This window comes from Vipera berus (genome assembly GCF_964194415.1).
Source record: "Vipera berus genome assembly, chromosome: 1".
Taxonomy (NCBI): domain Eukaryota; kingdom Metazoa; phylum Chordata; class Lepidosauria; order Squamata; family Viperidae; genus Vipera; species Vipera berus.
The window spans coordinates 271,255,915-271,268,619 of record NC_138202.1 but is presented as its reverse complement, the minus strand read 5'-3'; the positions used below and the strand labels follow the sequence as shown (position 1 = coordinate 271,268,619).

The window sequence follows — 12,705 nt, the reverse complement described above, 5'->3', positions numbered from 1 at the left end:
GATTAGTGCTTAGGTCTGGCTGGCAGAATATATATTGGCATCACAGGCAGATAATAATGGCCAAGCTTACTGAAGAACATGAAGATAACAAACCTTTTGCCAGCCCTGAGATATAAGGTGGAGTTATAAGGGAGTCCACAGTGTGTGGTTAAAAAAAAAAAGTTGAGCTTTGATTACACTGTCATGTCATCTTTCACTTTTTTTTACCATATCTTACAGATATCTCAAGATAGCAATGTAATCATGCAATCTTGCTTGCAGGGAAGTTTAGGTGAGAAATTCTTTTAAACCCTCTGAAGCTACATATCTAAATATAAAAAGGAACAGGTTAAAAAAGGGAAATATCAGGGGGGGAAAGGGGGGGAAAGCAACAATCATGCATATCAATTCCAAAACAAAATCAGCTTAGTTAAAAAAGTTATTATCTGCTTGAATAAAATCTTGGATTTTAGAATATGGCGGAGTTCATCACAGTGAGGGTCACTGGAGAAGGATTATTCAAATCTGGGTTCAGATTTCTTGGCTGTGATGTATCCTTAGTATTGTCAGTCTGCTGGATACCTCATCCTGAGGGGGTTGCAGAAAATCATTGTAGAGCGAGATGGGGCTACTGCATGAGCAACAACTGCAGACAGTGTGTCTAGTTCCTCAATCACTATCCATAGATATACCAAATATGCAAAATAGATTTTTTTTTCACAGATTAACCTGCACCAGTACTGTTGCAGACCTGAACTACATGTCCTGTTCAACTTACTGTAATAACTTATGAATGAATCCAAAGAGGTAAAATATATTTGTAACAACAACAATAGTTGGGTTTGGATGATAAACTAACTTTATGAATCTTTTAAACATGTATCTCATGTCAAAATGCACCATATATTTTTTCTCAGAAAGTTCTGAACCTACAGATGCTTATTCAAAAAGCATATTAGTATTAAAAACTGCAGAATGTTTGCTAAAATGTTTAATATGTTCAACTTTAAATGTTACAAGTTCCAACTCATTTTGTAGTTTATATTTGGACGTACAACTGTCCAGCATTACATCTCTTCTTTAGGAATATGCATTTTAGTTGAAAAGCCCTCTGAGAAATTAAAAATTCAAGCTGACATTTGGTATTACAGTAAAAACAGTTTACCAGTCAGTGTAGCAAATGCCCCATCTAGTGAGCTAATTCTGCACAGCAATCTTTTTTTCATAACTACTATATTATAGTATTTTTGGTATATAATTTAGGTCTTTATTCTACTACTTTCTCTTCAGAGATTTGGCACCAGCAGCAGCCATTATAATATCTCTTTTATCTGAAATACAGATATCTTAAAAGTATTACTGAAAAATGTGAGGAAACATCAGATTCCCACAAGCAACAATAAGCTATGGAAAAATGATGCTACTCATTCCACAATAAGCCCTATGTCTACTTGCTCCTACGTTTATATCAACAGAACCATCATAGACCCCAATAATTCCACACACAAGATTACAGGTAGCTTCACATGCTTTTCTTTCATCTGCCAGTAATGTCCCTCTAGATTCTATACAGGACAAAGGGGACAAACTTTGCTCAAAAGAACTAATGGATACAAATTTAGTATCAGGACTCAAAGCAAGGACAAAGTATTAGTAGAGCCTTTTAACCTTCCAGGGGAGGAGCACGGGGGCTCATATGGTTAGGACACAGGGTTGAAGGTTAGTAAGCCACCATTGTCACTTGCTCCATCTCCTTGATGGGGACATGAAAGTAGCCTCCAGGGTATCTATCCCCTGGGCAACGGTGATGTCACCGGCTAATCCTTTCAACCCGGAAGTGCCTTAAAACGGTGCCTGTGACCTGAATGGAACAGGATACCTTCCAGGGCATCGGTTTTAAGTCTCAAGATAATTTAAGGAGTACTAAACTACACCAGTACTATAGACTTGAGAAACTGCACAACTCACATTAAAAGGTTTTGGGCCATTTGGAAGATTTTAAGAACCACAAAGGTGTTTTAATTTGTTACTAGAGGAGATACCTATCTGAATCATGAGTATAGTAACTGAATCTTCATAACCATTGTTTCTTCGCCACCACCCACCCAGCTCAATGTAAACCCTGTATCAGTTCAATCTTACCAGGCATCTGTGATATGAGCTACGGTTCAGAAAAGCTGATGCCTTTAAAGAAATGTTATTAGTCTGAAAAGCTATTCCTAGACTCCTTCTGACTTTTCGCGGCCATAATACAGCTCTCTTCCTACAACGTCTAGGATAAAATTGACAAAATGGAGATCAAAAGAGAATAAACCCTCAATTTTGAAAGCAGTACTTCCTGAGCCCAGTCATTTCTTGATTTCCGAAAGAAACAGGAAATTGCAAATATGCTCTGGGAGCAGTTAGACAGAATTTACATATAAAGTCAATAAAAAGTTCAGTGGTTCTTTTTCTGTCCTTCTTACTTGAAATTGTTTTGCACTTTTTAAATGATTAAACATTTTCTAAAATATAAAAGATATCTTTGAATCGACATAAGGCCACGAACATAGGGATTAAATACAGTAGTGCAACTTGATATCATTGGTTTATTATTAATGTACTTGTCCAATTATGAATTTGTTTTCTCCAATTTGTTTACTTATACTTTACATATGCCATGCTGACTAGGTATTGATGCAATGTTATCTAATAATGGCAGAACAACTTCAGGTTTGAAGAAAGCACTACATATTTTAAAATAATTATTTTCAAATACATTTTTGCTTTTTTCACTAGTTTATACTGCCTCAGTTGTATATTAACAATAGAAAGAGATACTCCATTTTTTTCTTTTTTTTCTTCTTTTTTTGGTGTTTCCCAGCACTATTTTATTTGAAAAGTCAAACTCGAAGAACAGCTGCTCTGCTGCAGTCTTGTGTGCACAGCACATCAAAATGTACATTAAATATAATTTAAAAATTAAGGGCAAAATAAAATAAATATAACATTTTGTTGAACACGGAAACAAACATCAAGAAGCACACTACAGTAGCTAATGCAGTTTCTTGCTCTCTTTTGTGTATGCAGGCTCAATTAATACAAATCTCTCAAACTGTGCTTAGCACCAAAAACGGTGTTACTTCTGAACAATAACAAAAAATCTGTAGGATGCAATACCCTGACTTCACAGTCTCTCCCCAAGTATTGATGAAAAATGACGCAGTTTCTCCTGCACACTTTCAGCAGGTGGAAAAATCCATTCTGAAAATAAAAGGCAAGTAAAGTGCTTATATAATCCTTAGAATACAACTCAGAATTGAATGCTTCAAAGGACACAGATTCCAAAGGCTTAGGGTGCAATCCTATACTAGCATTCTTGGGTAAAGTCACATTATGAAACTTACCTCTGAGTGAAGAAGTATAGGATTGTACTATTGAGCATGCTTAAATCTCTACTTGGTCACAGCCAATGGAGGCAATCTGAGTTAATGATGGTTATGAAGCATCAGTGACATATAAAATGTACCAATTTTTTCAATCATCTTTCAAGACTTTTAAGGAAATCATATACATGCTTGCTCCCTTTGATATAGGAAATAATACAAACTTTGCTTGCTGAAGCTCTTCTGCATTTTTTTCCCCTTGGGCAGTAGATGGTTTTATCTTAGCCTGTCACAATAAGCTATTATTTTGACATTAAACCAGTAAACAAAAGATCACTATCTCAGGTTGATATAATAGGAAACTCTGTAACGGCTTATGAAGCAGAGTGCTTGTATTCATTCATGTAGTTACGAATGCATCGGCGGGAGAAGAGGACTAAAGTCCTGTCTTCTGGTTCCACCTCTAACTTCCAGATGAGTCTATATGTATAGTGCAGGGGTAGGCAACCTCAGCTCCCCCATGAGTCATGGACTTCAACTCCCAGAACTCCCGAGTCAGCTATGCTGACTCAGGAATTCTGGGAGTCGAAGTCCATGAGTCACAAAAGAGCCGAGGTTGCCCACCTCTGGTATATAGTGTTTAGGTGCAACCAGCGACACAGTCACCTTCCATAAGAAAATCCTTTTGCCCAAGATAAGATTGTACATGTTTGATCAAGAAAGGAGGCCTTATCAGATAGGACCCTTCAAGGTGGTTGTGTCAATGAACACAACTCTAATCTCCTTTCTACACTTTTATCTGGTCCAAACCTATAAAAATAATTTATCTTCCTTTAATAGCGCAGGTATGTTTCCAGCTCTTCCCCTCCCCCTCTTCACTCCTCATAGGACAGGGGTGTCAAACTCAATTTCATTGAGGGCCGCATCAGCATTACAGTTGCCCTTAAGGGGGCCAGGTGGGTGTGGCCTGGGTGGGCGTGGCCTACTGGGTGGGCGTGGCTAGAGTGCGTATGGCCTGCTGGGTGGGCGTGGCCAGCTCTACATCGTTCGCATCAAGGGTGCCTATGGGGGCCTGGGCAGGAGTGGGACAGATCTGAGGGTCTCTGGCAGAAGGAGGGTCTCTGGGCCAGGGCCAAGGCAGTGGGGGCCGTTCCCTCACTCTTTCCAGGATGGCTTTGCGGGCCACATGAAACCACTTCGCGGGCCGGATCTGGCCCCCGGGCCTTGTGTTTGACATGTCTGTCATAGGAGATGGTTTTTATGGTCTCGCACATCATTACATATTCAACTCTTTGGAGACAAACCTTAGTACAGCTAATGAAAGTGGTGACAATACATCAAACATAGATGCTGGTAGAGCTGATGTCTAAAATCGAATCTGTTACAAAAAGTGGTCTATAATTCCAAAAATAGCATTTGGATTAAAGGGAGGAGGGGAGAGAACACAATGTCAGCAATTGATACAGTACTTAAATAAGAAGCAATACAGCAATTGAAAAGTGGCACATTTCTGAGTATTTACTATCTTGTTGGTAATGTAAAAAACATTACCAAAAATATCTGAAAGCAAAGAACAACTTTGCCTTAAACTGAAGTTTTGCTGATTAAAACAACGTATGTGCCAGGAGATACTCCATTTTTCCACCCACTATATTCCAAATAATTTGTTCTAATACAAATTCTAATAATAACGCAGTTCTGAATCTCAGACAAATTATGTTATAATTTGTCTCTTTAGAACCACTAGCAATAAAAAGTTGCAGAACTTAAGGTAGAAGTTGATAGCAGAACTAAAGCTTTTCTGCAAGGTTTTATGACTCTGGATATTTGGATGTATTCTGTTACAGAAGTTTCAATTCTTCTCACCGTCCAACAAAGTCTCTGTGCATACTGATTTCAACTGTCCATAAATACCAGCTGGAGTATCAAAAACTATTACAAGTTTCCAATATGGAAGCTTTACAGTGGATTTATAAACAAGGTTAGGTATAAGATTAACATAATACATAAGCTGGTTTCGACATCAATAGAAACCTTAACGCTCTCATACCTGCATAACATAATCGCATCTCATATATAAAATCTCAGGCATCATCAAGTATTAGAACGGATTGGTAAAATGTCTGTCAATTGTGATAAATCGAAAGACAATTGTCTTCCCACTCTTCCCCACTGTTTAATCTCCTTATACTAAAATAAGATTGATAGTAGTCACATGAGTGTAACATTGGATGACATTTTGTTTTTTAAATAAAAAAAATCCTTGAGTTATAAAAAAAGATTAATATTTGGGGTAAAAGTAAAATCATAGTTTCTATTTCTATATTACAAATTATTCTACATACCAGAATCAAATTCAATCCAAATATGGATCCTTATAAATCCAAATTTACATGTGGATTTCTGACCTATTTTTAAGTATAGTATAGATTGGATAAGTGCCAAATAAATGGCATAACAACTTGATGGACTGTTTTACTTGAGTTCTTGTTTCTATCCTGAATTTTTCAGTTTTGGATTTGTCAATAGGAGTATCAGATCTTGATTTCCAGTCATATCCATCCCATTCCTGTATATTTACTTCCTCTACTTAATGGAACCTATGCCTAGAACAGCATGCATAAGATTATCATTGTCATTTTGTACAGAAAACCATCTAGACAATATCAATATAAAGCCAATCATTTAATTGGCTAGTCTCCTTAATGAAGTCTACATCTTAGCAGAACTTTATAGACAGATGGCAGGATATTGTTTTCTATGCGGGAAATAACAATTATCTGTTTAGAGATGCATAGATTATACAGAATGATAGACAGATGGAGTCTGTGAATCTTTGCCAGAATAGCTTTTAAGGCATATTGTATCTCTAACCAGAATTTTATCATTAACAGTTTCTTGCAGCAATTGATGTGTTTCTTAGTTCTACGCGTAATAGTAAAGATTACAGTCAATAGATTCCCCCAATAATATGATGTCATTGTGGAAGGAAGGTCACATTTCTCTTGCACAGCAGTTCCAGGTAAAAAAGTCTACGAAATAGTGTACCATAAGATATTGGCTTATTATAATACAGCATTGCCTATTTTTTGGAGAGATGAAAATATATATCGTCATTATAACTGAATAATGCAGTATAAAAATTTAATAAATACACTATTTGTTGGAAGTAAAATCTGGTCCGGTTCTTATTCTAAGCTGGGAGAAAGATGCAGGAGAAATGAACTGAAGGCAGGCTGCAGTAGGGAAGGAGGTCTCTGCTTATTTGGTAGCCAGAAAAAACAGTGACAGCTGTTTTGTTTGCCTGAGCTAATCTTGTCAGTTTCGGCTCCTTGCCTAGTGTGCTGCTAAATTTGGAACTTTTGGCTGCCCTTTGTTTATGAATAGAGTGGCCCGGCTTTCTGAATGGATACAAAATATCCATTCCTATAGTCTAAAGCAGGCATGTCAAACTCGTGACGTTGCGTGACGTATTGAGACTTTTTCCCCATTGCCGGCAATGGGGAGGGCGTGGTTTCGTCGTGATGCATGCGGCCTACGGGCCGGCAGTTAGACATGCCTGGTCTAAAGTCTAGGCCAGACATGTCAAACACAAGGCCCGGGGGCCAGATCCGGCCCATGAAGTGGTTTCATGAGGCCCGCGAAGCCATCCTGGAAACAGTGAGGGAACGGCCCCCACTGCCTTGGCCCTGGCCCAGAGACCCTCCTCCTGCCAGAGACCCTCAGATCTGTCCCACTCCTGCCCGGGTCCCCATAGGCAGCCTTGATGCGAACGATGTAGAGCTGGCCACGCCCACCCAGTAGGCCATACGCACGTTAGCCACACCCACCCAGTAGGCCACGCCCACCCGGCCCCCTGAGGGCAACCGCAATGCTGATGTGGCCCTCAATGAAATTGAGTTTGACACCCCTGGTCTAGGCCACAGGTCTGCAACCCGCGGCTCCGGAGCCGCATGTGGCTCTTTCAGCCATTTCCTGCGGCTCCCAGTCCTCTGCCATGTGCAGTCCAAAAAAAAAAAAGTGGGACTAAAAAGGTTCAACCAATCAATTCAAATATGCAGGGTAGGTGCATATCTCGCCTTGGCTCCACTCTTCAGTCAAACCCTGTTCTGCACATGCACGCATGTACACCCATGCGCACACATTTTTTGTGGCTCCCAGTTTTTCCTTTTGTGAGGGAACCGGTTCCGAGTGGCTCTTTCACTGTTTCAGGTTGCTGACCCCTGGCTAGGCTCTTCAGGCTTCTGCTTGAGGCTGTTTTAATATAGCAGAAGGACTGGGGCTGCTTTCAGCCTTTGTTAAGGAGATTTTTCTCTCTTCTTCTCCTTTTGGGGGAAACATTCTATTCTGCCTCTTTTAATATTCTGCAGAATATTTTATTCTGGGAAGGGGGGGCTTCCTAGACTATATATACAACTCAAATGTTTTCAGTTGAAAGTGAACTATAATTGTTATGCTGCTCTCAAGCAGTGCTTTATTTCTATTTTAATCTCACAATTCTAACCCATATAAAAGAGGTAGACATTATTGAATTGGAATTGCTTATTTACTAATAGCTCTAGTAGCTGCATTCACGCATAATTATAAACCAGACCTTTAACCATGCTTCGTTGAACATGGTTTAACAGTGTGAACTGTTTGAAATATTGATTCAACTGTAATGTGTGGGGTTTGCACAAATCACACTAAGCAAAAATCAAATAAACCACATTGTGGTTTATGTATTGCACAAACCCAAATCAGTTTGGAGTTGGGCAGTGTCTAAATTGAATTAAATGGAGGAAAACAATGTATAAGAAATAAATCCTCCACTCTTTTATCCAAATTTGCTGTGATTTTTCATGTGATTTAAAGAGACCTTGTTAAAACTTATCTTTTATGATTTCCCAATGCTATTTCTTACTTTAATTTCCTCTTTAAAAACATGACGTACTGAGTAGAAATTTCCTCTTATTAAAAAATTGTTTCTTATCTGCATTATTGTATATTGTTACTGTATACAACATACTAGTTTTAAAGTATCTTTTTTCCCCAAAATTAGTGTATGATTACACTTACCAGACTGTCCTTATCCACTTGATCTCCTCCCTATTCCAGTCCAAGGCAATGTCAATCCGTATCAGCTCTCCTTTTTTCTTTCCTAAACTTTTTCCTGCACTCACTGGAGCAAAGCAGTTAAGGCTTATGACAGTACTGCTCCCAATTACTTATTTTAACCCCCTCCCCCCTTCATCTTTTTGTTTCAGATATAAATAAAGAGGAAAGGAGGTCTCCCATTATCTTCTATAAAAAGTAACTTTCCTTCTGAGAATATCGGAGTTCAGAAATGCAAGAAAAACCCTTGACACAAACAACAAGCTTCCCGAGGTAACCTTTCTGGAGGCAGTAAGTTAAGAGCTCGCTCTTAAGTACTGCTGCAATCTGAATTGAAACCAAAACAGAATAGGATTGCTTGAAAAAAGGACCAACAAAATTGTGTGAAAGTGCTTCTCCAATCCTGTTCAGGCAGCAGTCTTTCTCCAAACTGTGAGTCTGTATGCAGATGTTTTTAACAAGATCAGTTAGGAAGAGATATAACTGCAAAGTTGTAATTTTACCCAACTCTGCACAATTACACAAAACAAAATTACACAATTTTACAAGAAGCTCAGTCTTAGAAGTTGTCAGGATGATACTGGGCCTGTTATCTCTGTCTTAATCCTACCTATCTTAGAGGGTTGCTGTTGTTGGCGGGTAGTGAAGGGGAAGTTGGCATTTACAGTGGCTTCAGTAACAAATAAAGGTGCTATCCTATAATGAAAATAAATGAACAAGCCCCAAATTTTATCTCTCCTGTGTGTGAATAGGGCTATTAGCTGGTCATTAGATACTAGCAAGAGACAATGAAAAAAACTAACATGTGTCTTCCATCTAGCAGTTATCTCCATTTTTGCACCCAACCTTCATATGTGGGAGGCATGTGGAGAATTTATTTATTATTTATTTAATGTTTATTGTAGTGATTGTTTTTAAAAGCTAAGAAGGATAAATGGAAGCAAATAATAACCTTGTACAAAGATTTTGGTCTTTTTAAAATTGCTCTGGTTCACTCCTTGTACCCACCCCACCAAAAAAAGAAAAGAAAAGAAAATATAGACAGATATAGAAGTAGGATACAGCCACATATCTCTAGCCATGTTTCTGGAAACAGACACTGCACATTCAGGTTTTATAAATAAAGAGTAAGAATGTCCAACAGCCCAGTACTATTTGAAGTAGGTCTTGGGTTCACCTCTTTTCCTCTATAATTCCCACCAAAGTTAAACTATTGTTCACAATAGAAAAGTTTGAAATTTGTTCTTAAGTTTTCTCAGCATGTTAACAATATTACATAAGGCAATAATCATTCTACCTCTCCTAAGGATTCAAAATATTATATTTAAACTTGAAAGGTCTCTTCCGCACCATTATAAGTAGGTCAGTATTATTAAAACAATTAAATAGAATGTGGGCATGTCAGATTTTTTTTAACAGTTGTCATGCCCATGGCCTATTACAGAATCCATTAATTTAGCAGATGCCTAAGATTTAAACCAAAGCAAATGTTAAAAAATAATCACATCTTTGTTATCCAATTAGTTTTATTATTTTTAATCTAACCTGTTAACTACTAAGTTCAACAGCTGTACAACTTAACAAATGGTTCAACAAGGAGAGCTCTTTCCTGTCACTGCACATCACATCAATGAAATATTGCTTCTTGAATGCAACCTGTCCAGAGTCACCTTTAATAAGTGGAACAAAATATTTAATAAATAATAATTTAATAATAATAAATAGTGTCTCCATTTCATGTAAAAATGCTCCAAGGCACCTGCAAAGACCCTACAGCAGCCACTAAATAAGATCTATAATCTTCCGCTACACATGATTTATTCATCCAAGCGTTATATATTTTGTCTTAAAAGAGAAAGGAATAATACAACCAACAGCACTTAGAGCCAAGCTGCTGGACAGATTCTGTCCCGTGGCTAGTAAAAAGATTAATCTGGAGACTAACAACCAACCCATTCGGCAGATGCCATTTTTTTCAGACATAACTGCAGGGTACCCACTGAATTTCTGCCTGCCAAGTAGCTAGGAAAAGCCAAGAAACCCAATCAATCAATCAATCAGAATAGAGCTGGACGGGACCTTGGAGGTCTTCTAGTCCAACCCCTGCTCAAGCAGGAGACCCTATACCTATACCATTCCAGACAGGTGGCTCTCCAGTCTCTTGTTACACACACACACAACCACCCCCCACACACCCGATGAAGTACCTACAACTGTGAAAGGTAAGTGAAAGTTAAGAGTTAGCAGGTGGGAGCTGCAAAATCCGGGACGCCTAAAAAAAAACCTCTCTGCTGCCCTCTCGCGACGGCCAGGAGTTCCGCAGCCCACCTCTGATCTCCCGCAAAAAAAAAGAGAAAAAAAGAGCATTCCTCCGGTGAAACCCACCCAGCCAGCCTCAGCCCTACCTGACCCTGAGAGCGGCGCTCGGAGCAGGGGGCTTTTCCTAAAGGTCCGGAAAGCGGAGAGGTCGCTCTGAGTACGGCCTCTGGGTGCGGCCTCGGTGGGAAGCGGCAACCTGCGAGGCGAAGGAGCGGCCGCCGCGGCTGGAGAGCTCCCCTCTTTCTCTTCCATCGAGCCCAGCCGTTTCTTCCGGCTCCTCACGCCGTCCGGGAGGAGTCTGGGCGCGCTTGGCGCCTTCTTCCGCAGCAGGTGCAGCGCCGGGCTCGAGCGGCAGCCCTGCCGCAACCCGAGGGGACCCGCGCGAGAAAAGTTTTGACAGGAAGGCGCCGCCCCTGCTCGCTCAGCTCCCTCGCCGTCCGCCCAGCCGCCGCCGCGGCTGCCGCTCAGCCATCATCTTCTCGAAAGGGCGGCCTCCCTCGAGGTTACCCGGGGGAGGGGAGGGGGCAGGGAGACCCCATAGGTAGTAGGAGTCGGAGCCGAAACCCAGAGCCCCGGACAGGGTGGGGGGGGGAGGATCCAGAGAGAGTCCCGACGTTTCCCAACTTAGCAAAGACATTGCGGGGTATTAAAATGATGACTTTTTTTTTCTCCCCCTTTCCTCGCACCACCGAGGTGGGGCTGCATCCATTTGACAGAGGCGGGGGTTGCCCTTTGATGACCCTTTGGTGATTTGCCCTCGGAATCCGACGACACGCTTCGGGGCGTGTGGGTTTTTTTTTGTTTTTTTTTAGGCAAGGCATGCATTTTGAACGTGAAGCCATGCTTTTAAGGGAAATTGCTTCCGGGAAAGTATCAGGGAGCCACACATACGTAGATGGGGGTTTGGGGTGGGTGGGGGAGGGTGGATGCGCGCGCCGCCTTCAAAATGAGGACCCAGATTGTTGGGGGCAATTAAGCTGACTTTGTAATAATGCCGCTTGGGGTGTGTGTGTGAAAGCCCTAATAAGCAGGCATATATATACATAGAATGAAGGCTACTGCTAAGCTTGTAAGCCACCCTGAGTCTTCGGAGAAGGGCGGGATATAAATGGAATTTAAAAAAAAATAACTTGGACACCCACCCCACCCCATCCCGACTGCCTGGCCACGTCCCTGCAGTTTTCTTTGCAAGATTTCAGAAGCTGTATGTTCTTTACCTCTTTCTAGGGCTGAGAGAGAGAGGAACTACCCCAAGGCACCTTGGCTTTGTGCTAAGGTGGAACTAGAACTCACAACCTCCTGGCTTCTAGCCTGATGCCTTGGCCACTAGTACCTTGAATGATATTAGATGTCTAGAAGAGAATTCAGTGCTTTTTTTGTAAAAGAAAAAGGTGCCGGAACTCACACATGTCATACAACCCGCCTTGCCTACCCTACAAGGTTCCATCCAAAAAAGGTGCCGGAACTCCGTTCTGAGTGTTCTATGACAAAAAAAAGCCCTGAAAGAGATACAAGGGGCAATTAAATTGCTTGTGTGCTTTTTGAGGTCTTTCTTCGGTGGATCTACCTGAAGTTAGAAACTGCCAAGGATTTCCAGGATAAGTCCTTTTGGGAAGCAGAACATTGTGCTTCTTTAACGGTCTTTTTGCTTTGGGTAAATGTTTCTTTGCCCAAGCCTTTTAAACATGGCTTTTCTCTGTTTGACCCCAGCTTCGTTTTATTTTAATATCCATTCTTCTTATGTTTATTTTACACAGTCTGCCTTATCTGTGTTTTTTTTTTAGGTTGATTGTGATGCGCTGTGTCACTACTTTAGGGTTGGAGGATCGAGAAAGATTGCTAAGAAATAGATCAGGGGTGTGAGTTTGTGTGTGTGTGTCATGTCACAATAGATTTCAGAATGCTTGACAGTTACTGATCTATTGGTAGTTCATTAGGGAAAATGGAT

At 40.5% G+C, this 12,705-nt stretch overlaps 1 protein-coding gene and 1 long non-coding RNA gene across 3 annotated transcripts in view; both read right to left on the bottom strand.

The window, feature by feature from the left end:
• The window catches only part of PHACTR2 (phosphatase and actin regulator 2), a 123,381-nt gene extending 112,350 nt beyond the window's left edge, over positions 1 to 11,031 (bottom strand). For both annotated transcript variants that reach the window (XM_081312577.1, XM_081312579.1), the window contains exon 1: positions 10,844 to 11,031. In XM_081312577.1, the coding sequence (XP_081168703.1) occupies positions 10,844 to 11,009 (166 nt within the window). In that variant the 5' untranslated portion in view covers positions 11,010 to 11,031. The remainder of the gene's footprint in view (positions 1 to 10,843) is intronic.
• LOC308659153 lies at positions 3,195 to 9,520 on the bottom strand. The gene is made up of 3 exons (XR_014024460.1): positions 9,501 to 9,520; positions 8,403 to 8,505; positions 3,195 to 3,222 (listed from the first exon to the last, which is right to left on the bottom strand). It is a non-coding gene; the product is annotated as an uncharacterized lncRNA (long non-coding RNA).
• Positions 11,032 to 12,705: the final 1,674 nt, after the last annotated feature.